Source organism: Channa argus, chromosome 13 (assembly GCF_033026475.1).
Source record: "Channa argus isolate prfri chromosome 13, Channa argus male v1.0, whole genome shotgun sequence".
In the NCBI taxonomy this organism is placed as follows: domain Eukaryota; kingdom Metazoa; phylum Chordata; class Actinopteri; order Anabantiformes; family Channidae; genus Channa; species Channa argus.
This window is the reverse complement of record NC_090209.1, coordinates 21,385,196-21,409,084: the sequence shown is the minus strand read 5'-3', so window position 1 is coordinate 21,409,084 and position 23,889 is coordinate 21,385,196. Positions and strand designations below refer to the sequence as shown.

General features: G+C 40.9%; 2 protein-coding genes across 5 annotated transcripts in view; one reads left to right on the top strand and one right to left on the bottom strand.

Moving 5' to 3' along the window:
- The first annotated feature begins 3,792 nt into the window (after positions 1 to 3,792).
- Positions 3,793 to 7,673, top strand: LOC137140073 (twist-related protein 2-like). Of its 3 annotated transcripts, XM_067528159.1 has the most exons (3): positions 3,793 to 5,512; positions 5,889 to 6,105; positions 7,102 to 7,673. In XM_067528159.1, the coding sequence occupies exon 1, from the start codon at positions 4,280 to 4,282 to the stop codon at positions 4,922 to 4,924; it is 645 nt and encodes a 214-aa protein (XP_067384260.1). In that variant the 5' UTR covers positions 3,793 to 4,279; the 3' UTR covers positions 4,925 to 5,512; positions 5,889 to 6,105; positions 7,102 to 7,673. The 3 variants fall into 3 exon arrangements, with proteins under 3 accessions (XP_067384260.1, XP_067384259.1, XP_067384258.1); XM_067528158.1 differs by lacking the exon at positions 5,889 to 6,105; XM_067528157.1 differs by having other exon boundaries at positions 3,793 to 6,105.
- A 2,310-nt stretch (positions 7,674 to 9,983) lies between these two features.
- The window catches only part of hdac7a (histone deacetylase 7a), a 54,537-nt gene continuing 40,631 nt past the window's right edge, over positions 9,984 to 23,889 (bottom strand). For both annotated transcript variants that reach the window (XM_067527078.1, XM_067527079.1), the window contains exons 13-26: positions 23,059 to 23,281; positions 22,616 to 22,749; positions 22,078 to 22,198; positions 21,704 to 21,753; positions 21,016 to 21,123; positions 19,826 to 19,881; positions 19,278 to 19,365; positions 19,015 to 19,134; positions 18,822 to 18,919; positions 14,658 to 14,776; positions 14,092 to 14,225; positions 13,502 to 13,583; positions 13,239 to 13,377; positions 9,984 to 13,145 (exon numbers count right to left, since the gene is read on the bottom strand). In XM_067527078.1, the coding sequence (XP_067383179.1) occupies positions 13,103 to 13,145; positions 13,239 to 13,377; positions 13,502 to 13,583; positions 14,092 to 14,225; positions 14,658 to 14,776; positions 18,822 to 18,919; positions 19,015 to 19,134; positions 19,278 to 19,365; positions 19,826 to 19,881; positions 21,016 to 21,123; positions 21,704 to 21,753; positions 22,078 to 22,198; positions 22,616 to 22,749; positions 23,059 to 23,281 (1,515 nt within the window). In that variant the 3' untranslated portion in view covers positions 9,984 to 13,102. The remainder of the gene's footprint in view (positions 13,146 to 13,238; positions 13,378 to 13,501; positions 13,584 to 14,091; positions 14,226 to 14,657; positions 14,777 to 18,821; positions 18,920 to 19,014; positions 19,135 to 19,277; positions 19,366 to 19,825; positions 19,882 to 21,015; positions 21,124 to 21,703; positions 21,754 to 22,077; positions 22,199 to 22,615; positions 22,750 to 23,058; positions 23,282 to 23,889) is intronic.

The window sequence follows — 23,889 nt, the reverse complement described above, 5'->3', positions numbered from 1 at the left end:
TTACGTTTCCTGTAAATGCTTCCATCACCTTTAGTGTTGTTTTGTTTTAATACAAAGTGCCCAGGGTGCATTCAGTTAAGACATCAAAGTCACTTACCATCAAAATGTTGAACGCAACAAAAAACACTGGAAACATTTCAGTGAAACGACAGAGCATTTCCTGAAATTAAACCCCCACCTGTTTGACAGTGCTGGTACTAGCTGCTTCCAAATTACCAATGACTACATGCACTATGTCTCTTTATTGTGAGTGTTTTTATTTATAAATAATATAAAACACCATATATATCAAGTAAAAGAATAATGAAATCAATGTGCAACAGAAACTATACTGTGAAAAAAATGCATTGAGGATAAGATAATATTTTCTATTAAAATAGTGTGTGACCAGCAGAGTGGCAAGGTAGTTATCGCTGCTGCCTCACAAATAGATGTTTCTGGTTCAAATCCCAGCTGGCTGCAGCCTTTCTGTGTGAAGTTTGCATGTTGTACTCTGGTTCCTTCTCACAGTCCAAAGATAGGCAGCTTAGGTTAATTGGTCCCTCTGAATTGCCCATTAGTGTGAATGGTGGTCTGTCTGTGTATGTCTCTGTGTGTTGGCCTAAAGGTGGACTGGCAACCTGTCCAGGATTAGGATAATAGATGGATTGATGAAAGATAATGTGGAAATTCTACTGAAAAGTTACTATACATTGTGTAAACTTTTAACACTCTCACAGGGGGCATTTTGGATAATAAAGATCTTTCCCAAGATTTGGAAAGTTTCAAATAAGCCCAGCATTTGTGTAGGTGAAGTCAAAGCACTTCCAATTTTTCTGGTTGTTCTTTTTACTTTTGTCCAGGTCCACTAGGTGGCAATACAAACTTGATGAAACGACAGTACTGCATGGTTTTCCAGTGAACACTGCATACAGGTACGTTTGTAAAAAGCGATCTAGCGGTGAGATGCCATGTTTGTGTCACTGCATTTAGCAAGATTCGGTTTGGGTCACAGAATTTGTCGTTAGGTGTGATGCGGAAAAAAAGCATAAAGTCAACTTTGGGAGGTCAAATTCAGTCTATTTCTTCCCATCTGTTACCGTTCATCATCACACATCGAGTGGAAGAGATTAGTTGAAATGTAACTGGTCTGGTCTCTGGTTATCCTCCGCCACTGTTTCCAAACTGTCTAGTTCCAGTCTAACCATAGACCTGGTCTTTAGTCCCGGCTTACTCGACAGCCCTGATGCCCCCTCTCTGGAACACTGTTGCAAATAACAAAACTATTTCCTGCAGTTTTTGCTCACACATTGAAGGATCTCAGTTTCCTTAGGTTTCACAGTCTGTTTATGAAGTTTCACGGTCTGTTTAGGAAAGTCCTCACGTCTCGTGTGCTCCTGACAGGACAGTAAATTATATTAGCCTACCCAAAGCACTTTACAGTTGCTTCTCATTAACACACTGACAGCGGCTGCCATGCAAAGTGCTGGGCTGACCCACTTGGAGCAACCTGGGGGTTCTTTGCACATACTTCCACCAAACACTGAACGCAGGTATTTCAGATGTTTTTACTATTCTCGGTTCCTAAATTAAAATCCTACTGTATCTGTCATATGGAAGCACATTTTCACACATGAAATTCGATCAGGTGCCTAACATCCTTTACCAAGATGTTTAAAGTTCGATCCTTTTCTGATGAACTTTCAAGCGTGTGTGTGTGTGTGTGTGTGTGTGTGTGTGTGTGTGTGTGTGTGTGTGCGTGTATAACATTCTCCTATTTCTCTTGGTGGAAATATTTATGCCAAATACTCATTTGAGCATGCAGTTAATTCTTTTTCCTCTTTCCATACATAGTCCGCCTCCGGGGGACCTTCCTGTGTAAGATGAAGCTTTGCGAGAGCGGCCCACTCCACCCCTCTCGCATCAACATACAGTGTGTGTGTGTTTATATCGAGGCCTGATATCCATTTTCCGTTACTCTCTAGCTTCAAGGTATTTATTTTTAGCAAGCAAGGAACAGCTTCACTGGAGCCGTGATATGTCACTTTACAACTTACAGATCCTTTACAATTTTTTTGTCTTTCCTCACCAAATAGATTCTGTTGCTATATCATTGAAACATGTTTAAAATGATGTAAACTATAAATCAAATGATGATGTGAAATCCTACTGTTTATTGCCCACTACTAGTCTGGTGCCAAGCTGCAGACAAAGTTCGCAGTAAACATAGCTGAGCACTGCTTAAAGCAATCCAATAAGTTGTAAGAAGTATCCTGTGGAGTTATTGTGGACAAAGCCTTGTTTTCCCTCTGTGTTTCTCATCAAAACCAATATGTATCCTTGAGGCCATGTAATGTAGTAACATGCATTTCCTCCTTTAAGAGAATTTGCTAAGCTGATTTTAACATTCATATGTTGTGAGTGTGTTTACACCAGTTAGCAGTGTGTTTCTTTATTGTTTCTGGGGCCTTGTAACATTTCTTGGCATCACTGCTGGCAGCACATCCTTTGCAGGAATGTTTAGTTCATTGTCAAGCGCCTGTGCGGGTGCGTGTGTGTTGCGAGTGCGTGCGCACTATTCATAAATTGGCGACCTGCTGTTGCAAACGCAGCTCCATTGCGCTATTAGATGTCAACTTGAGTGTGTTTCAGTTTATGTGAGGAAATTCAGGGCTGTGCGGCAGTGTGCACCAGAGAAATGGTATCATCTGTGGTCAGACAATAGAGGTTTCTCTTCTTGTTGTGGATTTGAGCCACTGTTGAGGCTTTGAGATTTTCCAGCTCTGTGTCCTAATAGCGCCTGTATAGCATTTCTTCATCAGTTGGATGTGTCTTGTCTCTAAAAAGCAAAACACTAACAATGGACTCTTCTCTTGTGGGGGTGTGGCTGCGGGCCATGCTGCAGGCTCACCCAGAACTTTGGACAGCAAAGATCATGTTGGACCTGAATCGAGGTTTGTTCAAGATGTTGCTCAGTGGATGAAAGTACCAAAAGGTCCCACAGGCCTCCCTCTGAGTCACACAACTCATTCTTTCCTTAATGCTGTGATTAGACCTCAGTGCTGGAGCGCTGTCTGAATGCCAGCTCTTTCCTCCCTCCAGGTCTGTGCTTAGAAACTAGAGCTAAGTCTCTGCCAGTAGAATAAAAACACACTGTCTCTGTTCTTTCACAAACATTAAGAACCCTTCGTTTAAAAGATGCTTACTGTTTAAATATTTTGAGCTAAAATGTTCAATAGTTTATTTGGTTCATTCATAGAATGACATAAATGATTTTATTTTGAATATTCATGATAGTGTCTGCTAAAGTGCAATGGGTTATAACGACACACCATTGTACTCCTGTATTTGTTTCATTTACCATTTTCAAAATTTCTGTATAGAGCCATGTCTGTGTATCTCCAGTCGCAGACTTGCAGTAGTTGCAGCAATGTCATTTTTTTCACCCTGCTGAATATACAAGTGTCAAACTTGAAGTACCCTAACAGATTTTCTCTGAACTGTAATATAGCAATACTGTAATAGCACCAGCAAGGATGGTGCTGAGTTGTGAACAGGAGAAACAGAGGCAAAAAGAAAGCCGAGCAATGAGAGGGGGGATGGTATGGGCTTCCTTTGGACGAAATCTGGAACCTATAAACTTGGGCAACTTCACTGACAAGAAGCAAACGTCACAACGGTTAAATTTGGTTGGCTGTACGACGTACCTTTGTCCACGCCCTAACCCTTTGATCGGACCAATCGCTTAAAATTCATTCTTCCTGTTGTCTTAAGCTCAGCTGTTCAAAAAAAGTCTCCTGAACCAATCAGTGAGCTAGATGGGTGGGCAGTTGAAACCTTCGTGGTGCTTCCTCTTTAAAAAGTCCAATTCAGTTTGCTGTTGTCTCACATGCGGCCACAGGAGCGGGACGCGAGAACAGTCCAGTTTGTTGATGCAGCGTACAGTCACAGAGACTGGGAAGAAATCACAGGCACGTGTGGATGAAGAAGCACTCTGTCGATCAAAAACTAACTACTAATTACACCCCCATCTGGCTGGGCATGTTTGACTGAGGGTAAAACTGATGAAGGAGACGTCGGAGATGAAGAACTACATGGCAGAAGGTTGGGGACACACACAACCAAACAGAGGGAGCCCCTGAAGACAAACAGGGCAAAAGAAAACTGTGTGAAGGAAGGAAAGGGGTTGTGGAGACGTATTAAAAGAAAAGTGAGAGACACTTGAGATATTCAGCAAAGAAGTAAGAGATAGTGAGTCAGATCAAGAAAAGAGAAGACAGAGGAAAAAACGTGGCTAAACATGAGAGAGGAGGAGCAGTCTAATGATGACCACCCTGAAGGAGGGGTGGTTTCCAGCAAGGACGACATGGTAAAACCAGCTTCTAATGCTTGCCCTGTGGTTGTGGCAACACCAGGGGTCACCGGGCGTAAACGGCAGATCGGCTCACTTACAGAAGACCACATTACCACAGTTACTCCCATCGCATCTGCAGATGATGGCATGGCCGACCCAGGGGATGACATCCGTACTTACACGCCGACTGGACCTAAAAGAATCAAGAGTCCCCAGCATAGGCCAGCTTCCTCAGACTCATCTCTGTCTCCTGTTCCTGGTCCTAGTCCTGGGGGTTTCCCAGCCCTGGAGGACCCTCATGCCCAGCGGGTGATTGCAAACATCCGGGAACGTCAGCGGACACAGTCCCTGAATGAAGCCTTTGCCTCATTGCGTAAGATAATCCCTACACTCCCCTCTGACAAACTGAGCAAGATCCAGACTCTGAAGTTGGCATCACGTTACATTGACTTTCTGTACCAGGTGTTGCAGAATGATGACATTGACGCTAAGCTGGCAGGATGCAACTACCTGGCCCATGAGAGACTAAGCTACGCTTTCTCTGTCTGGAGGATGGAGGGAGCCTGGTCGACCATGTCTGCTGGTCACTAACCCTGCATGAGAGCGAGATCCGCTGCCTGACTCCTGCCCTGACAACTACAATCAATTCCTCATGAAATGGAAAAGGTCTTGATACACAGGGCTGAGGGGATGTCTGAATCCCAGTGGACACTATTTAAAACCTCATTGTAGATAACTGACTAGCCTCAATGCAAAGACTGTCTAACACTTGATGAGAAGATATTTTGATAGTTTAGAGCTACTACCCTTTACTGAATTTTGTAGATGTCATTACTGCCAAGCTTCATATCCCTTTCAACTATTCTATTGCTGGCCAAAAGCAGCTATTTACTGCTCATGCGTGCCAGAGAAATGTATCAGCACATGGACATTGTGATCTGTGTACAGTTGCTAGGTCTTTTAAAGGATAGCTAAGACACTTGTACTCATAGATCACATATGAGGGCAGGACAGGTTACCCTGATGGTTAAGGATGCCCTGGGCTAAATCTTGCCTCCACACGACAACGTAGCTTGAGCCCCTTGACCCCTTGACCCCCCTTCTTGGATTCCAAAGCCTGACGTGTGGTTTCAACTGCATCAAAGCTCCTGATTTAATCGCCATAAACTGCCATCATAGGTACGGTATGCATTCATGAAGATACATTTGCCTCTTATAACTGACTTCTAGTTAATGTCTGCCTCCGCTTAGCAAACGTATACATTTGGTAGAATATATAAAGAGCAGCCATTAAAAAAAAATGCATATGAGAGATTAGAACCAAGAATGTATTGGAAAGACAAAACTTTGTCAGGGATGTTTCAACATTTCAGCAGGGATTACACCTTTGACTTTTCCATACCCTTTCAACCCCTGCTCCTCCTCTGACACACTATGAATCTCCAACCACCTCTGAACTCTGAACAACAGTGGAAAAAGTAGCCGTTGGCAGACGTCATCCCGAATTAAGTTTCTCCTTTTTATACCCAAACCAAGCTCCTTTGTTTTCTTCCAGAGCCAAAAAAACTCTCCCCTGAAATTCTTTCCTCTCATTTCTGGCCCAAATGTGCTTGCGTTGCACGAAACCGTGATGCAGCTACAGCGAGCTGACGAGGAGGCGTAATGAAAACAAACGGCCTGTAAAAGCCATGAATCATGTGTGTCGCCATCAAAGGGGAGGCTGATGTGACGCCCCGCTGGGCTCCCATAAACCGCTGGTAGTGATGGAAGGGGTGAGAGCTGATTTACACACACATAGGCGTGGGTACATGCATCGGTGTAGCAGTGCATACACACTCATGCTCGAAATCCTGTGTTGCTAGCCTGAAACAGAGGTGCCTTTCTCTGCAAAAGCCAAAATCCATAATTACCAAATTACACACATGCACTACAGCAACAAAAGTACGTTTTTCTATTATCGTACAGGTGATTATTGGCTTACACTGAATACAACCAATGTCACCTGCAAAGTTTAGCTTTCATGTAATATGAACAATCCCTGGAAACAAACCGGGGTTGACACGCTGGTTGTGTTCAGTACACATCCATGATAGACCACTTCTTCCTTCATGGCCAATATGCTTCAAGCCCTGCACCCTATCATTAGAAAATCCCCGGGAGGTAGCTAATGTTTCCAGCTCCTATGAAGACTCACGAAACTCTTTCTCTGAGCCTCTCAGTCAGCACGGTGTGGTCTCAGAACGTTACCGACATGTTAGGAGACACTTGACATTTAAAAAGAATTCAGTTTGGGGCCAGAACACAACATAAAAGCTGCCTCTGTGCATTTTGTAACGTGTATAAAATAAAAGTAGCTGGCGTCAAGAATTGGGAAGAATTTTGGAGGCATATTTGTTTCATACAGAGCTACTGTATTTTTTTTTAGGTGTCATATAAGCAAATCTGACTACAACTAAAACCCAAAATGCACTTACTTAATATGTCAACACTGACTTTGAATTATGGAAGAATATTATGAATTAAATATTGTAACATTTATTACTATGTTATTTTACAGTAATGAAACCGATTACGGTTATTTCAATTATGGCATTGTGTAAATATGAAATTATAGTTTGCTAATGGTCTGTGTCCGATTAATGCTTGTCTTTTGCAATCAGACATGCACAACAATTTTCCTTCCAAAATAGCTTAATGTCACCACCACAAACTCTCAAATGAATATAACAGATAATGACGGTAACGTGTCTGCCATTTTGTCTTTCCAGCTGCTGAATAAAGTGACTGTCATCCTCCACATTTCTGCTCCTTGCTACAGTGTCAGTCATTCCAGTCATATGGACAAAGAGAGACCACATTTTGGATGAGACTGGTAAAGTTTTGATCAAGATGCAGACTGACATGGGAAAACGTGGACATTTCTGTGGACTGAAGTAAATCAACAAAGAAATGTGATTCATTCAGAAAAAAAAAAACGACAATGGAGATCAGGTTGAAACAGCATTTGTGCCCAATTAACTGGTTTCATTACATTTTCTACCAGACATTATTTTAAGGAAACTCGTATAATAGGAAAACATCTAACGTGAAAATTAAAGTAAGAGTGGTCAGATGGTTATTAGCATTTCTCATCTCTTTCACACAACTGTGAGGCTTTTTTATTTTCTTTAATTTACTTGAAATGTATCCTGGGTGGCGCTCTACGGAAAAGGATTGACATGAATGTGGTGTGACTGATCATAAATATCCCACACGGGAACATCCGTGGACAATTACATGTAATGATACTTCCAGCACATAACTCACTATTTGTTTAAAAAATAAAACTGTCTCCAAACTATTCCTGAAGTTCTTGTTGTTTTGCTATAACAAGATGATGAACAGTGCACTAAGCTACACTGACAACCACACCCTACTTGTCTCTCTTGTTTTTCCTTACTTCCGCCTACCATCTGTCTTCTGTCCTTTTTATGAGGTCTGTCTACTTATGCCAGTTCAGTCAGGAACAGTTAATTCCTCCAAAAAGAACCTGTAATGTGTAATTACTGCCTGTGGGAATATTTATAGCCTGTTGGCCTGAAATTCCAACTTGTAGCTTGAGTTTTAATGCTGTAGTTGGCGACAGGGTTTGTAGTTGTTGAGCAAAATCATTAAAACTTTCACAAAGCCTGGAATAAACTTTAAAAAAAAGGGGGTTAACACTGAAAAGGACGATAGGCACAGAATAGCAGGAAGAAACAAATTGCATTCTAAACTGTTTGCGATATATTTCATTATGTCAAATGATAAAAAATACTTACATTTTAGATGAATTAATTACAGCAGTCTAGACGCAAAGCTATCACAGATTGGAATCTGCAGGGGTTTGGTAGGTGGTCAGGAGAATGTAGGCATATTTTATCATCGACCTTACTTTAAAATTAATGTTTATTTCTAAATTTAGTGGTAGCTTGAAGTTTAAGTGGAGCTTCTTTTATCGTTTTCTCTCAAATATTGCTTTAAAAATTAATTTGCATTGAGCATTTTCAGAAATGAAATAAGACAGATGCTTCTCTTTAAAGGCTCTGCTCTCTCACACACACACACGCTCAATAAGTGTGTGTGAAAACATGTGTGAGTGGCCCACGATGGTGCTGAGGATTTCACAAAAACCCCCCCCAAAAAACCGCATGAACAATGCAAAGTGCTGCATATGTTTCAGTGATAAATTACCTGTTAAATGAAATACTGCAGTGGTAAATCAAGCTTTCTTTCGGCCTCCAAACCTCTGTCAAAGCTCAGTTTCATTTTCGATTGATTTAGTGCAGCTTAAGTTCAGGGATATGAAACGTTTCCTTGTTCCGTGGACCCACGTTCCCGCATTCAGGTGGATTGCTCCGGATAACCAGCGACTTCAAAACTGGAAACCGAGGAATATGTTTTGCGGAGTGGATGGGATTTTCATGTCCAGCCGTTCATGTCCTTTAAAGATATGTGGCCGGAAACAAACATTTACACAAAAGCCGCAGAGAAATTGAACAGTGTCACAAAGAGATGATATCAACGGCAAAAAACGTGTCACAACAAGATAGTTGCATGACTAAAACATAACTCATGCAATGGGTAAAAAACACTGCTCTGACAAACAACATTTGGGTTTAATTTCCCTAAATGATGAACAGTATTTGACGTAAAACCTTCATCTTTGTTTACTTGAAAGGCTGGAAAGTTGGCATGGTTGGTGTTTTTGCTTTAACAGCTTAAGCTAATTAATATCAGCAAACAGGCTTTAATGTCGAATATAAAAATAGTTTAAAAAGCCTCAGCGTGTTCTTCCATATTTGCTAATGCTAGCATTGTGCACTAAGCCGGAAAACATAGCTGCTAGCTACATGTCAAACACATTGCATGACGTAACAGAAGCATGTGGCTGCAGACAAATATGGGGGACGGGCGACCGGGCAGGTAGTAGATATTAGCAAGAAGTTGTTCATTTTGGCAGAGGATGGACCTTAAGGCCTCAGATGTACCATCTCTAACTAAGCTAACACTTAACCCAACATGGCATCCTCACGCAGCCTGCGCTGATTTAGAACATCGCTGTGCCCACGCGAGAATCAAAGTGTATTTAGAAAGGGAGTGGTGATCACCTCCATCGACCGGCTGAAAGGCGTTTTAAAACCTGGTGGACCATCGGGAATTTAAATGTCTGCTGCTAAGTTGTCTTGAACAGCAGTGCCGCTATCAATTTGTAGTATTTCTAAGGCATTTTTCGAAGGTAAGACATTTGAAACCAGCTGGGATTTTAACATCTGGTTCAATTTTGATTTAGCGACAACTAACGCAGGATTTTTTTACAGCATGTGAACTCTTTACCATCCAGCAAATTAGTATTAGAAGGTTAAACGACAAGAACATAAAGCTAGTAAACCAGCTAACATGTATCATCAGCAGCTGCTTTTACCGTAAAATTTAATAAATAGCAGCCATGTGATATTTTATAGAGATAAACTGACAGTGTATATGATTTAATTAACCGATTAATTGTACAAACATACTAGATCTATATATAAGTTGTTTTTCATGTGACGTTATTTATGCACAACCTACAAAATGTAATTTTTAAAACACTTTAATATTATAATGTTTGGACAAAAAAAGTGCATTTAGGCAAAGATAAAAACTTGCTTTTACTGGAAATGATTTTTTTTTTAATCAAGAGGAAAAGACAAAAAAAAATAACAGTACAAAATAGACAATCTTTCTATACATACACATGGTGGGAAATGTGAAGGAAAAATTATACGCAGAACTAATAATGGGAAATAATAATGAGGAATAGCAAGTTACAAAGATTTCAATGACATGTTTATAGATACAGAGTTACTGTAAGTCCAGTTACTTAAGAGTTACCAATACACATACTACAGAATGCATCAAGGCACGTGTGACGTGTGTATTTTGGTCTTGGAGTTTGTATTTACAGTGCCTTTCTTTAAGAAGGTACAAATTACATCAGTAATAAAGGGAATTAGGAGTTGAGGCATTATTGGCCTCTAAATAAGACAAAAAACAAAAAAACAAAACAGTCACTGGGAATATAATACAGGAAAGGTCATTTACACTGTTTGACAAGAACACAGACTTACACACATACAAACATTTGCAAAAGCATGCAGAGAACACACGTCAGCTTTGTCTGTACGTATGTAGATTACATGCAGTCACAGATTCTGTCTCTCTCTCACACACACACACACACACCGACGCTGACACATTTACTTCATAGATACCACATGCACCTGCTGTATAAGAAGTATACAGCATGTTGTGTATATGCTGTCATTTGCTATTACGAATACTTCGAACAACTCTCGAAGAATGAAACACTTTTCAGTTGCACTCATTACAATATACCATAATTCTCCATGCAACATTTTGCCAATAATTCCGACTGGTATGTAACACAGTGTTTCTGAAATGGTCTTTACTTTTGGTTTCTACTGTCCTCATGTAAACCTGTCCTAATATACAAGCTCTGAGGTTTTCTGTTGGGCAGACTATGCCCAGAGTCTGACTCAAGCACTCCGGAAGTTTCCTACCAGACAAAACCTCTCAGATTGTGCTGATTTCAATTAGGATTTAACAAAAGCTGCATTTACACACAATCACAATACCAGGGCACAAATTTCTGAGAACAGAAAATCAGATTTAAATCCCATCATGGATGTAAGGACTCAAAGAAAGTTCTAAAGCAAACATTTCTAAATGAGTGGCTAGTTAGTCATTCAGTTTCATTAAAAAATTTAGTGTCGTGGTTATTTTAGAGATTTAATACCTTAAAGTTATATAAATAATTTTTTTGCCAATTTGTCAAATTTAACTATTTAATAATTTATTTAAAAACACAACTACTGGAAATATGATCTTGTTATTTTAACCTTTGGAATGCAGCGCGCTTACATATGGCTTTAGTCTGGAAATTGTGTCAAGTCAATGACCAACATGACCTCTACAGAATCAGCCCAGTTGGTGGACTATCACAGTTAGAATGACATCACTTTGCTAAGACGCACACCTGCAGAGAAGAGCCTAATATGGAAACACACTCTCAAGTTTGCTTCCACCCAAAAAACCCAAAACAAAACAAAACAAACAAAAAAAAAACCCACAATGCAGTAATTTTCTTAATTAAACTTTGATAAAGCCTGGAACAATAAAACTACTTTTTAAGACAATGAATAAAACATTCACACCCGGTCAGCTCACTGTACTAGTCATCAAAAAAAAAAAACAAAAGTAGATACAAAAGTCTGCATATATGATGTTTGCAGAAAACCACAGGTTCCAATGTTGATTTTTAAAAGTCACTGTGAGAGCCGGATCCAAATTGGCCCGTTGTGTTGCTTCCATACAGTCCCTTCGCCAAGTGCAGGCTGTTTTAAGGCAGTTTTCTTTGGGTGATGCCCATTAAGTGCATTAACATTATTGCTACTATAGATCAATACAATGGTCCTCAGTGGTGCCACAGTGGAATGAACTCAATTTTAGTCTCAAACATGAACAATAATATACAGTATTCAATACTAGTGGTACATGAATCCTTTGCATCTTTGCTTTGTGTTTGCAGGTGTATGTATATGTGTGCATTGTACATCTAAGACACTGAACAGCAGTGAAAAAAATCCTGCTCTCGAAATCTGACTATGTTTTCAGATTAACTCCAAGAAAATATGACTTTACAGTATTTCGGCCAATATGGGCCCTTAAAGTGAGTCAAAGACTTCATAAGACATCTCAGGTCAAAAGTGGGAAAAAAATAATAGCAACACCATTTTATCCAAATCTTTAAAAATGTATTAAATATCCTAGAGAGAGGAGTTGTTGTTTTTTTTCCCAGAGCTTTGGAATTTCTTATGGTTCACATTATGGAATGAACAGTCCAATAAAACAACAAGGACGTTTGCCCTTTCTTTGTTTCTACAAAACCACAGTTGTCCATTTTGTCTTGGTTTTCCATTTCCATCGAGCCCTTTGTTGTCTTCACTTAGTGGTTAAACTGCATATAATGACATCATTGAAACAGACATTTGAGTGTCTTCTTTCCTATGCTCACTCTTTTTGATGTGGCCACTTCTCCTTCATTGAAATTTTTTCCATGTTATCCATCAGGTGTTAGAGCGCAGTGCACCCTTCCCCTGACGTCACACAGTAAGTTCATTCTGCAGCATTTGTGCATCCCATTGGGTCCCGTGTGGGCAATGCTTGAACTCGGATGTGGAAAGCAAACTTGCACAAGAGAATTTATAATCCAAAGTCTTCTTCTGAAACCAGATGTTGGTCCTCACATTAAGGCAAAGTTAAGGCAACAAAACAGCTGCTGGTACATAGTCCCTCAGGACGAATCAGGGCTGCATCTGAATTCTGCCTGTTCCTAGAATGTTTGTGGTCACAGAGCTGTGGATTTGCACCTCTGAACTAAAAAAATGTTTTTAATCATCATGTATTGCTCTTTGTTGAGGGTTCATAAGGTTTCCCAGCTGCAGGTAGTGCTGCTCAGCTTCAGCTGACTGCTTACCAGCATTGAGGTGGTCGCAAAACGTGTCTGTAGAGGTTCAGCATTGTGTGTTGATGGATGTGCATGTGTGTGTGAATAAGGCAGACGGATGGGGCTCATTGCCATTACAAACACGTCCGCTTCATGGTCATGTAACAGCACAGGAAATCCAAGGCTACAAGTTGGGCCCAATTCCTTAAAGTAAGTCCTGTGAGGTGATTGGTCAGATTCTCCTACATAGAGTCACTATCATGTTCCATCGGCTCATCAGGGAGGCTGAAAAGTGAAAAAAACACACGTGAGCGGGGAGCTGTTGAAAATTAGTGCCAACATGTAGCACAAAAGTGTAATTTTCGTGTGCGCCTGTACCTCTTTTTGGAAAGGACTCCTACTGAGAGTGAGGCCAAAGCGTTGACAGCATCTGTTTCCTCACAGTCTCTTCTCTGAGCAGCCAGGTAGGACAGACCCACTGATCCACTGTGAGATTTCACACTTTGCCAGTACTGACCTGCAGTGTAACAGTAAAAAGAGGTAAGAGAAATAGGAAAATTAGAGCACATTTAGAAATGAAGGTCAGGATAACAAAAAAAAAAATAAGAAAAGAGTAATTCAATAGTGTTGGAGCTCCTCACTTTGTATTTCAATGACAGTCTGCAAGGAGCGGACCGCATTAGCATTTGGCTTCCGGAGCAGGACTTCTTCTGGCAGTGGCTCCTACAGTACAGAGAGGCAGGCACAAAGAGAAACTCCATTACCTGTATGTTGGTTAAATGCTTAAACAGTTAGTAAGAGGCTGAAGATGCGTAAGACACCGTATAAATTATTACAACTGTTACCAACTTTCTAACAAACCATGTACATACTCCTTGTTTACATATTTACAAACATATTGAATTGACAGATTTTAATATAATAATGTGCCTTTTCTGTGTAAAAAAATACTACATTGTACTATGTGTGCCAAAAGGAAAATTGTGTGTTTTGTCTGTACGTGTGTCTTAATTGTCAGCTGAGAAGACAAAGATGTAAAAACCCCATGCTTATGCCATAAGAAGTCCAAAAGAAAGAGAAAAACTTATGTGAAATCTGGTTTGTAGTATTTTCCAGACTTTCTGCCTGTTTGGAGTTTGAGGTCCATAACGCATGGAAAGCATTTCAGCTCAGAAAATAGATACTTCCCTCCTTTAAAAATAGCTCGACTACATTACCCAGCATGCCTTACCTTAATGCCCAGGAGTGCACTGACACAAGCTTCAGATGCATCACAGATAGCTGTAAGGTCGTGACCTCCCTCAAGGGCCAAAACCAGACGACCCCCTGCTAGAGACATCAGCTGACGGGTCAGGAGGCCGAAACCTGATGCAGACAAACAAACATTAAGCTCACAGAAATGTTAACATCAAGTATGAACCTTTCAAAAGCCAATAGGAGTCAATCTTGGTAGGTACGCTGCAATCATGAGACTACTTTCTGTACGACTTCAAATGGATTTCACTATAATTTCCAATATCCTATAAAAACAAATGTATATTTTTATCTTCTGGATCCTCCCACAGCAATATAACAACTACTAATTACTATAATTATGGTCACATCAGTGATGAAGCGAAGTACGGTAGAAAAAACAGCTAGTGCTCTATGATCCAAAGCCTGACAGGAGCTGTAATAATCTATTAATATCCCCGAATATCCACAGGATCGTAAAATTAAGTTGTTATTGGCATCCCTTTACTAAAAACCGGGCCTTGAGGTACTGACTGGATGACAGACTGTGCAGCGCGCACTTACATTTGGCTGAGACCTTGTACCCTCCCAGAGGAGCCGGGTTGCCCTCAGCTGCATCAAACCCAGCGGACACCAGAACGACATCCGGGGAGAACTCCTGTGCGATGGGCATCACCACAGACCTGTAAGCACACAAACACACAGCAAAAGATGAATAACGATAGTGTGCAGCATTTTTAGTTTTCCATCTTATTACCAATGCCAATGAAGCGTCTGTGGCGTTCTGCTCTGGAGGTTTGTGTGATCTTCTTGTTTAACATGCAGCCATTGTTTCATACCACCACAGTAAAGAGGTCAGAAATGCACTGGTGCATAGACAAACACAAGGCAACAACTTAAAGTACACGTGTGTTGTAGTTTTTTCCTGCAATTTGAGCCTTAATTATATAGTACAACTCAAAGAATAGAAGGCGAGGAAACGCGACTCTTTCTTTAGAGTCACGGAAAAGGGCAGCAGCAGAATAACAGAGGTCACAGAAGAGCTTCCACTCAAGTCTCAATTATGAAATTTGGACAACGGATGCTGTAACACTGAAAACAAAAACAACTCACAGGAGGTCAGCAAAGTCAAATCACTGTTGGCATGGCAAAATATGATGGTATCAGAGGAGTACACATATAAAGGAGTATCAACTGGCCACAAATGTAGCCTACATCTTTTAAAGCTTAATAAGTCACTTTTACTTGGATTCATTTCATGTAAACACTCATGCTGGTCACATTAAGTGAAATGTTCACTTATTTAATTGGGGAGTTTCCTTGTGTTGACAAATATTTATGTTCAAATCTAAAAGCATCATTAATGTGACATGTGAAACTGCACTCAGCAGCTCACACGAAGCTGACAAAGGACCATTGTTTCTTTGGCGGAGATGCTTCAGAGCCTCGAGTGCGACAGGCCCCGCTTGACAAAGTCATATTGTTTTGTCAGCTCCTATAGCTGCTTAGTGGATTGTTTTTTTTTTTTTTTTTTTGTGGACTTCAAATAGATGAAGAATTAATTCAGTGCTGTTGTTGTTAGCAGGAGAGCGACGCAGTCCTGAGGCGGCGAGAGACTCGACTCTGTGGCTCGTACTGTCGACAGAGTTCAAAGCCGGAGTGCGCGAGTCTGTTTCCCATTAGAGCCTTGTCACTCCCCTCACGTCATTGACAACACAGAGAAGAGAGGAAAAACAGTCCATCTGGGATCCATTTACCTTCATTATTCCGCCCGGGGACTTTGGAGACCTCGCTCCCTCCCCTGCACATACACACGCACATATCCAAACACATACTACTGTCATGACTGCATACAGATGGACAACATGAGCTCATTGACAAAAATGAGGACACACAAACACATTCCTGCATGAGCGCATGCAAATACACAACACAACACAACACACATTGGTTCAGTTTCACGCATGTAGGGACACTCGGAGGTAAAAATGTTACTGTGTCAAACCCATGCGTGATGGGGCTGTGCTACATTCGGATTCAGTAAATAATTTTAGCTCATAAAGACTAAGGGTTTATCACAGTCACTGCAGCGGCCGCACACGCCCCTAACCCATGAATCCCCCCGCACACACCTAACCGCAAAACCCAACTCCTCCTCCCCTGTAGACACATTAAAGTTGCTGCACCCCCCCACCCCCACCCCCCTCCGGGAGAGTAACTACAGACTAATGGAAGGATGGAGGGATGGAAGAGGAGAGGAGGTGATGCTTATTAAAGATCAATCAAGGGAGGAGAGGAAGAGAAGGGGAACAAGGCGGAGGGGTTAGCGGTGAGGGTTGGGGTGATGGAAAAGATGGGGGGGGTGGGATAAGGTAAAAATGCATCAAAGGTCTCCTTCTGAAGTTAAGGGACTCAAACTTTAACCCATGAAAGTTATTTTATTAAATACTCATACCCTTTGTGTTTTTCCACAGACTTTTCCAATAACTATATTAATTACAAAGGGAAGCCTGATGTAGAAGTGCTGGGTGGGAGGCAGGGGGCCTTTTTAGAAATGGCCTCCATGAAAGAGAAAAAACAAAACACACGCTCTTTTTAAGAGTTTTCAAGTGATTATGTAGCCTTCCAGGCTAATCCTAATCATTATTAGGCCATTTCATATTCAAAGCAGCTCAACACCTGTAAGCTCTGCACCGTTGTTTACTCATTCTCAACACCATAATTCACTGACATCACAGTTCTGGACAACATCACGCCAAAAACAAACAAACAAACAAACAAACAAACAAAACCAAACAAAGAAAGAAAATGTGTTTTCTAGAAACATCTGTTTACTCCTCTGCAGAAAATGTCATAGTCATACATTTAAGTGTTGTAACCTGAGACATTATACTGTATGTAATATTAGGCTACAGTACACAGTGTGTGTACTGCTGGTAGCTTAGTTCCTAACACTATAATTGCCGTGTTCTCTGTTCAAGTGCACGTGTTGCATGTCATCTCCTCTTTCTCTGCCCGCTTTTGCTGCCACATGTCTCATTCTGGCAAACAAATATGAAAAGTGAAACATTCTACTGTAATGAAGCTTTCAGTTCAACTTTCACCTGCAGACTATGGTTTATAAATGAGGTGACAATTTTCTGAACAGTCTTTGATGTGGTGTGTTCTCACCATCCTGCAGTATGAAACAGAGAAATAGCTAGAACATCTATTAGGTCAAGATCTAGGTGATATGATTGGCATTATGCAATAAATATGATACCTTGAATCTGTTTGTTTCCATTAAACTTTAGGAGATACACCAATCTCAATACTTACTACATCTGATAACTTTAAAAAGTAGCCATTCAACACTTTTCAAACCATGTTTTTTTTTTTTTTATTGTGTTATGCTGTCAGTCTCTGCGATGTACAAAACACACAAACAGTTTCCCAAGAAAAACTTTAAGGAGGCCACTCAGAGTGAAAACAAAACACTGGCACGGCGTGTTCAGGGCACTTAACTTTTCCTGTACGGCTTTTGATGTTTGGACACAAACTGAAAGGGACACATTTTAGTCTAAACTATGATCAGATTAATCAGTGAACAGCTGCATTAAATGCTATTTACCCAGATATAAATAAATCCACTGTCTCATTATAAAATCCTTTTTCTTCGTGTACTCGTTTCTCTGCCTTTTGATACCTAACATACCTAAGATAGGATTAGCAGTACTACCTCTGTACCGGTATCACATTGGTTGTAAATGATCGTGTGTGTTATTGGAGGAGCACAATGAGGACTGACCTCAATGCACTTTGTTAGTCTTTTGTTAGTCTTCAGATCATGGCACACCCACCCGATGTGTATGAGTGGGTGTACAATATACAAAAATACTGTGTGTGTACTCAGTTTCCCCTCCGTACGTCTGCAACCATGACAACGTGTCTTCTTTCCAGTAACCGTTCGGATGCCAAAGTTTCCTTAGAGCTGGCTGCACCAGACAACCGAAAAGCCCACACTAGTGAAACTTTATTAGTGCCAAACACCCACCAACAACAATTATCCAACCCACCAGCAGGAAGTAACAGTCTGCGATCTGTCAAGCACAAGACCTGGAGGCCATTTACTGTAAAACATCTGATGTTATTGGAAACTGGGAGCAACAGACACATGCTCTCCAAATGACAAGGATCATTAATTACGCAAGAAGTACGTCAGAGGCGATCCGAGGCAGAGCCTCCGATCAGGCTGTAAGTGGTTGTTGTGGCTCCGTTCAAAAGAAATGAGAGACCCCGTCTGATTACCGCTCTACTGAATATCCTCACCCTGATCAATAACAAATTGGAACACAAGTCACGAGAAAACAATTTGTGCAATGAACTAAATGTAGCCTATTGTTGTTTGGTTTGTTCCATTTACGCCAGAACGTTAAACTGCTTTCCTTATGTATAAGTTTCACTTTGTTAATGGCAACAGAAAAAGATCTGTTTCAACGCATTGTCTCAAGACTTTCCATGTTACAGTCTTTATGAAAAGGAGCTGTAGTAACATTATAAATATTTTCTTGGACCTGTTTGATGACAGACACAGCCTGAAGACATCCATGTGTACTGAATCTGAGCGCATAAAGTGATTTATTGAAAGTATCACCAAAGCACCAAAGCGTACACATGGGGGACAGAGAAATAGTAAATCAACAGACTAATGTTACTGTGATGCTTAAGAGGAGCAGTAGCTGGTTGTACCTGAATGCAGCGAGGTACTCGGCATCTCCCATGGGGGGGTCCAGTCCTCCGGTCCATGCAACATTCACATTGAAGCCCTCACCTGCTCCAGAACCAACCTAAAAGGAACAATTATTACTACATTTTAGAATCGATTACATTGCTTGTGGCATTATTCAGAGCAGGGCTACGGAGTGTCCTGGGTGTCACCCACCTCGGCCGGTGACCCACTACCAGGGAAGAAGTTCCCGTTGTCATAGCGATGAAGCGAGATGTAGAGAACGCTGGGGTCGCTGTAGAACACTTCCTGGGTGCCGTTACCATGGTGAACATCCTAGCAAAAGGATGAACATACTTTAGAAAGCAACTAAAGAAACTCATTACTGAGTATTGCAGGCATGTCTAAGTGCATACAAGCCCATTGCAGTGGGATTTCAGCAACAATAGCATGAGGTCAGAGTTATGAAGCAGTCTTACCCAGTCCACAATGAGGATCTTGCTCACGCTGAGCTTGTGTTGGAGCTGCTTGGCAGCTATGGCTATTGAATTAAAGTAACAAAAACCCCTGTGAAGACAGAAACAGTGGATATAAGGAAAGAAAAAAAGAGAGAAATCAGTTAAGCTCTGTAGCTCCTACAGCCTGTTGTTCCCCTTTGCGTTCTCATGAATGATGTACAGTCATAAAAAGTTTGGAAACAGTGTGTAGCTGTGTACTTCTACTCTTTAGTGTCAGTCAGTAACTCATTCGTGTCAGTGTCAGTGTAAAATGGAAAACAGGATTACGCTTAAGATAAATGACAAGAAGATAAGTACTTCAAGTATCAGTAAGAAAGAAAAACATCATACACTCACAAAAAAACACCGAACGTATTTATCTTGCTTATGTTGTCTTTGTTCTATCACTTCATAAATATCCTCCACAGAGAAGCTGCTGACAGTGCAGCAAGACCAGGAAGACTGAGTGTGGTCAGGCTGAACATGTGACAGACACACATACACACACACACACACAAAAACACACTTACATGGGATTTGAGGGGTCTGCATGATGCCCTGGTGGTCTGACCACAGCAAAGCCGTTCTGTACAGAGAAAGAAGACACTGTTAACCAGTCTTTGACTGGATGTAAAGACCTGTGATGGTGTAGTGTTACTGGAACCTTCAGAGACTTGCAAGCTCTCAGTTTTATTAGTGCTTTTGTCACACGTCAATGAAGAAAACTCAACAATTTAGAACCTGATTAACAAAAGATAAAAACACCTCCGGGGTTAGTTTGCAATAGTGCTGTCTGTATTTTCAGCATTGCATTGCAGTGAATGTTATTACCACGTCCTTTAAATAATTAATTGTAAATCCCCGTAATTTCAATGTTTTTTCATTTCTTAGCTGCATAATGGAGGCTCTTTGTTATTTTACGAGGAGTCGTACACTGAAAGCTGCAGAAACTCTGCAGATGTGGAGTTGTTTAGTTTACCCCCGCTCACTACAGACTGCGCCCTACAATGGTGCTTCTTGCTTTTCATGCTTCGCCCGCCTGCTTTTTTAGTTTTCTTTTGTTTCAGGTTTTTGCAGGATAAAACATTTTGCCAGGGGCATATTTACATTGGACTATTTTCGGGAAGAAACTTCATGTCTACCCCAGACTTTTAATCGCTGTGAGGCGGAAAAGGAAGAGAAGTTAAAACCCATTCGTCTTTGAAGTCTAGCGGTTGTCATACAGGAACAAAACACTGGAAGCAGTGGACACAAACTCCAGAATTACTTCACAGTAACTCACACCCCAAAGCTGTTTTTGGCTCATGACACACTGCCCGACTAGCAGTAATGTTCACATGTTCTTTGTAATAAACTGTGTCAGAACTGACACCATGACAGGAATAGATCTATTTTATATCATAACATTTTTCATGCATTATTTCTATTCATTGTCTGCACTTCAGCATCTCCTGCATTGGTAACTCTTGGTCACAAACCGTCTTGGTGTATAAACCTTTTATACAGTCATTTCGATTTATGATTTGCATGTTTTTCTGTAATGCTTCATGTGTAAAGCAAGCTTTGTATTACTTGACTGAAAGAGTGGTGTAAGTAAAGGAAAGGACCCAAACAAGACACTGCTACTGAAAATGAATGCTAATTCCAATTGGCAGCTACATATTTTGTAGACAGAATCACTGCTGCCTCTTCCTCCCTCTTCTAGCGTCCAGTGTCTTACCTTCAGTTCTCTTTTGGCCACTCTGAACGCCAGCTCAACAACGCTGCCTGCTGCCATACGTGATGCTGTGGATGTGTGCGACTCATTCCAGATTGTGTCGTTATCAACCTGCCAGTAAAGACACAAATGATGAAGGCAATTAACTGATATAAAAAACAGAGGGGACAGAAGCTCAGGGACGATAAAAGGGAAGACTTCCTCACGTGCATGGGTGACCAGTGCACAAGACTCAAGGGCAAAAATGTCAGTTTCACTCTCCTATATCAAGGCCACATCCATATTTGCTAGTCATTTTCTTTTCCATTCTCTCTTCTGTTTGTTCACAACTGGCATTACTGTCCATCTGGCTCGGACAATGAAATTCGAGGCATTTCTTTTATCCTCGGTCATGGACAGGTTGTTTTCATTAGTCTGACATGTCATGGTCCGACAAAGACTGTCAGGCAAACGTTACCACTGAGCCGAGCCAACTCTCTTTTACTCTTTAATATCCGGTCTTTCTTTCTGTCTCTCCTGTAATTTTATCTCGCTTGTCTTTGATGCTTTTCTTTCAAACAATATCATCTTTCATCAATGCATTGATTGTGGTATATTATATAGCACCCATTAAGAGCTTTGGGGAATTATAATCAAAAATGAGTGCATGTGTGTGTGTGTGTGTGTGTGCACGTGCGCATCTTTCTCTTACCCCTACTCCCCCACATGGTAACATCACAAACATTCTCTGAGAGAGGATTCCTGAGGAAACACAACAAAGAAATTATATTTATACATTCATTGATGTGTACAGTATAAAATTCTCTTGTGCTTTGAAGGCGAACACAAACTAACCTAATACAACTAGATTATTCATTGCATGAATAAATCATCTGGTAAATTCCTCCATCACAAGTTTGCAATTAATGCACAACAAAAGTACACAATTTTTTTCCATTCAAAATTCTAAATCAAAGGTTTTCTGATACTGCTTCAGTTTTTTTGTGGAGAGGGATCTGGTGTCTGGCACAAAGCTTCTTTTTAATCTTGCTGATCATAGAGATCAGTCTGATGCGTGTAGCGTACCGGCCAGTTTGCGGTTATCCAGTTTGAGTCTGTTGAGTGGGTTGGTGCCGTAGAGCAACACGTGACGCTCAGTGTGGACTGACTGCAGCTCCTCCAGAGTGGCTTTACGACCCCGAATACTCTGTATGAACACATCATTTTCTTTTAAATTTCTCATCTTTAGATATGCAGTATAAAGGGACAATACACTACACGGATAGACTCGAGGATCAGGAACACAACTTGACATAAGGAGTCACATCCATATGGACAATATAGCGTATGTTATATTTAATTACTATTGGACAGAAAACAACATCTCATGTACCTGCACACACAGGTACATCTTCTATTAAGACGGAAAAATAAATAACATTTTTGTATGTAGAAGAAAAAGTAGCTGTAATACCTTTATAAACATAATACTCAGCGTGAATATTCAGACGAAAGAGACACAGAGGACAGCATCAGTGTCAAAGTAAATTAGCATCTTCTACAGATTACTGAGACTAGACTAACCTGTGTCTGGGTGTGTTTGAGAAAGTGTGTCCGTGTGTACCTCGCATTGTCCCCTCAGGCCTCTCTCCTGTAGTCGGGACCAGATGCTCTGTATTCTCCCAGCATGTTCCGGGTGGCTGCTGTTGTCTCCACATGTGCACTGGTGCTTCAGCATCTGAGAGTCATACACCAGACCTACACACACGGGAATATGATCTTGACTTTTACATGTACGATATATCAATACATTTACAATAGGGACCAACCTAAATGTGTCGTTTTTGCGCCCAAAGTGTTGTTTATGCCTTTGTTTGCCTTTGATATGGAAGAACCATGAATGGAAATGAGATGGTGAGCACAGTAATGTCATGCAATAAAGGTCCCAAGTTGGATTTGAAAAGGGAATGTTGTGGTCATAACGTGGACGGCATCGTAACCACTAAGACATTATGTGTGTGTGTGTTTGAAACCTTCTATAATACTGTATAAGCATGCCTGACTCACCAGTGGTGAAGCGTGGTTTGCTGCTGGTGTCCTGTGTGGCCAAGCTCAGAGGATTCTCAGGCAGAGTGAGAGAAGTGGAGGCCGGTGATGACTGAGTACGTGAAAGGGGGCGATGGACACCCAACCCACTACCCCCGCCACTGGTTCGCAACATGGGCACTGCAAGGGTCTCCATCTGTCGATGCAGCTGCTGCAGCTGCTTTTGCTGCTCCCATAGCAAAGACTACAGAAAAAGGAGGGTGGAGTTGGTGAGGAAGTCACAGGTATACAGCAAGTCAATGTAAATATGAGAATCCCAAGAACGACCAAGTTACTGTAAATGTTACTGAGGAAAGTGTGAATGAGAAACTGCAGAAAGCATGTGGTCTTAAACCAGAGGATATTTCTAAACTTCCATGCTCATATGATTTAGCTCCATGACTGTGCATATGGCAAACAGCTGTACATCCGTCTGAAACTCACTAAGTGATTTGTACTGTTGGTTGATATCAAGTGCAGAAAAGTCACGGAATGAACTTGCTACATCTTTAAAAGCTAATAAAATGTGAGAATGTTTTGTTTGCCTTGTCTATTCTGACGTGTATTAACGAGAGCAATCTGGTTCTGTCACAAAAAAACACTGCTCTGAATCTTAAAGTCATTGTTGACTCTGATCTTTCCCCTAATAACACAAAAAATGCTCCTTACTAAAACATGTTAGATCCCTACCCCCTGACCTTGTTTCCTTAATAAAAAAAATGTATCAGAATTTTGGTTGTTGATTCTTCATATTCATATTATGTTTTCTATCAAAGCTGTCACCTGTCTATGCATTTGGTCTGATCAGTCACT

Coding starts and splice junctions, on each gene's coding strand:
- LOC137140073 (XM_067528158.1), top strand. CDS start 4,280: ATGAGAGAGGAGGAGCAGTCTAATGATGACCACCCTGAAGGAGGGGTG.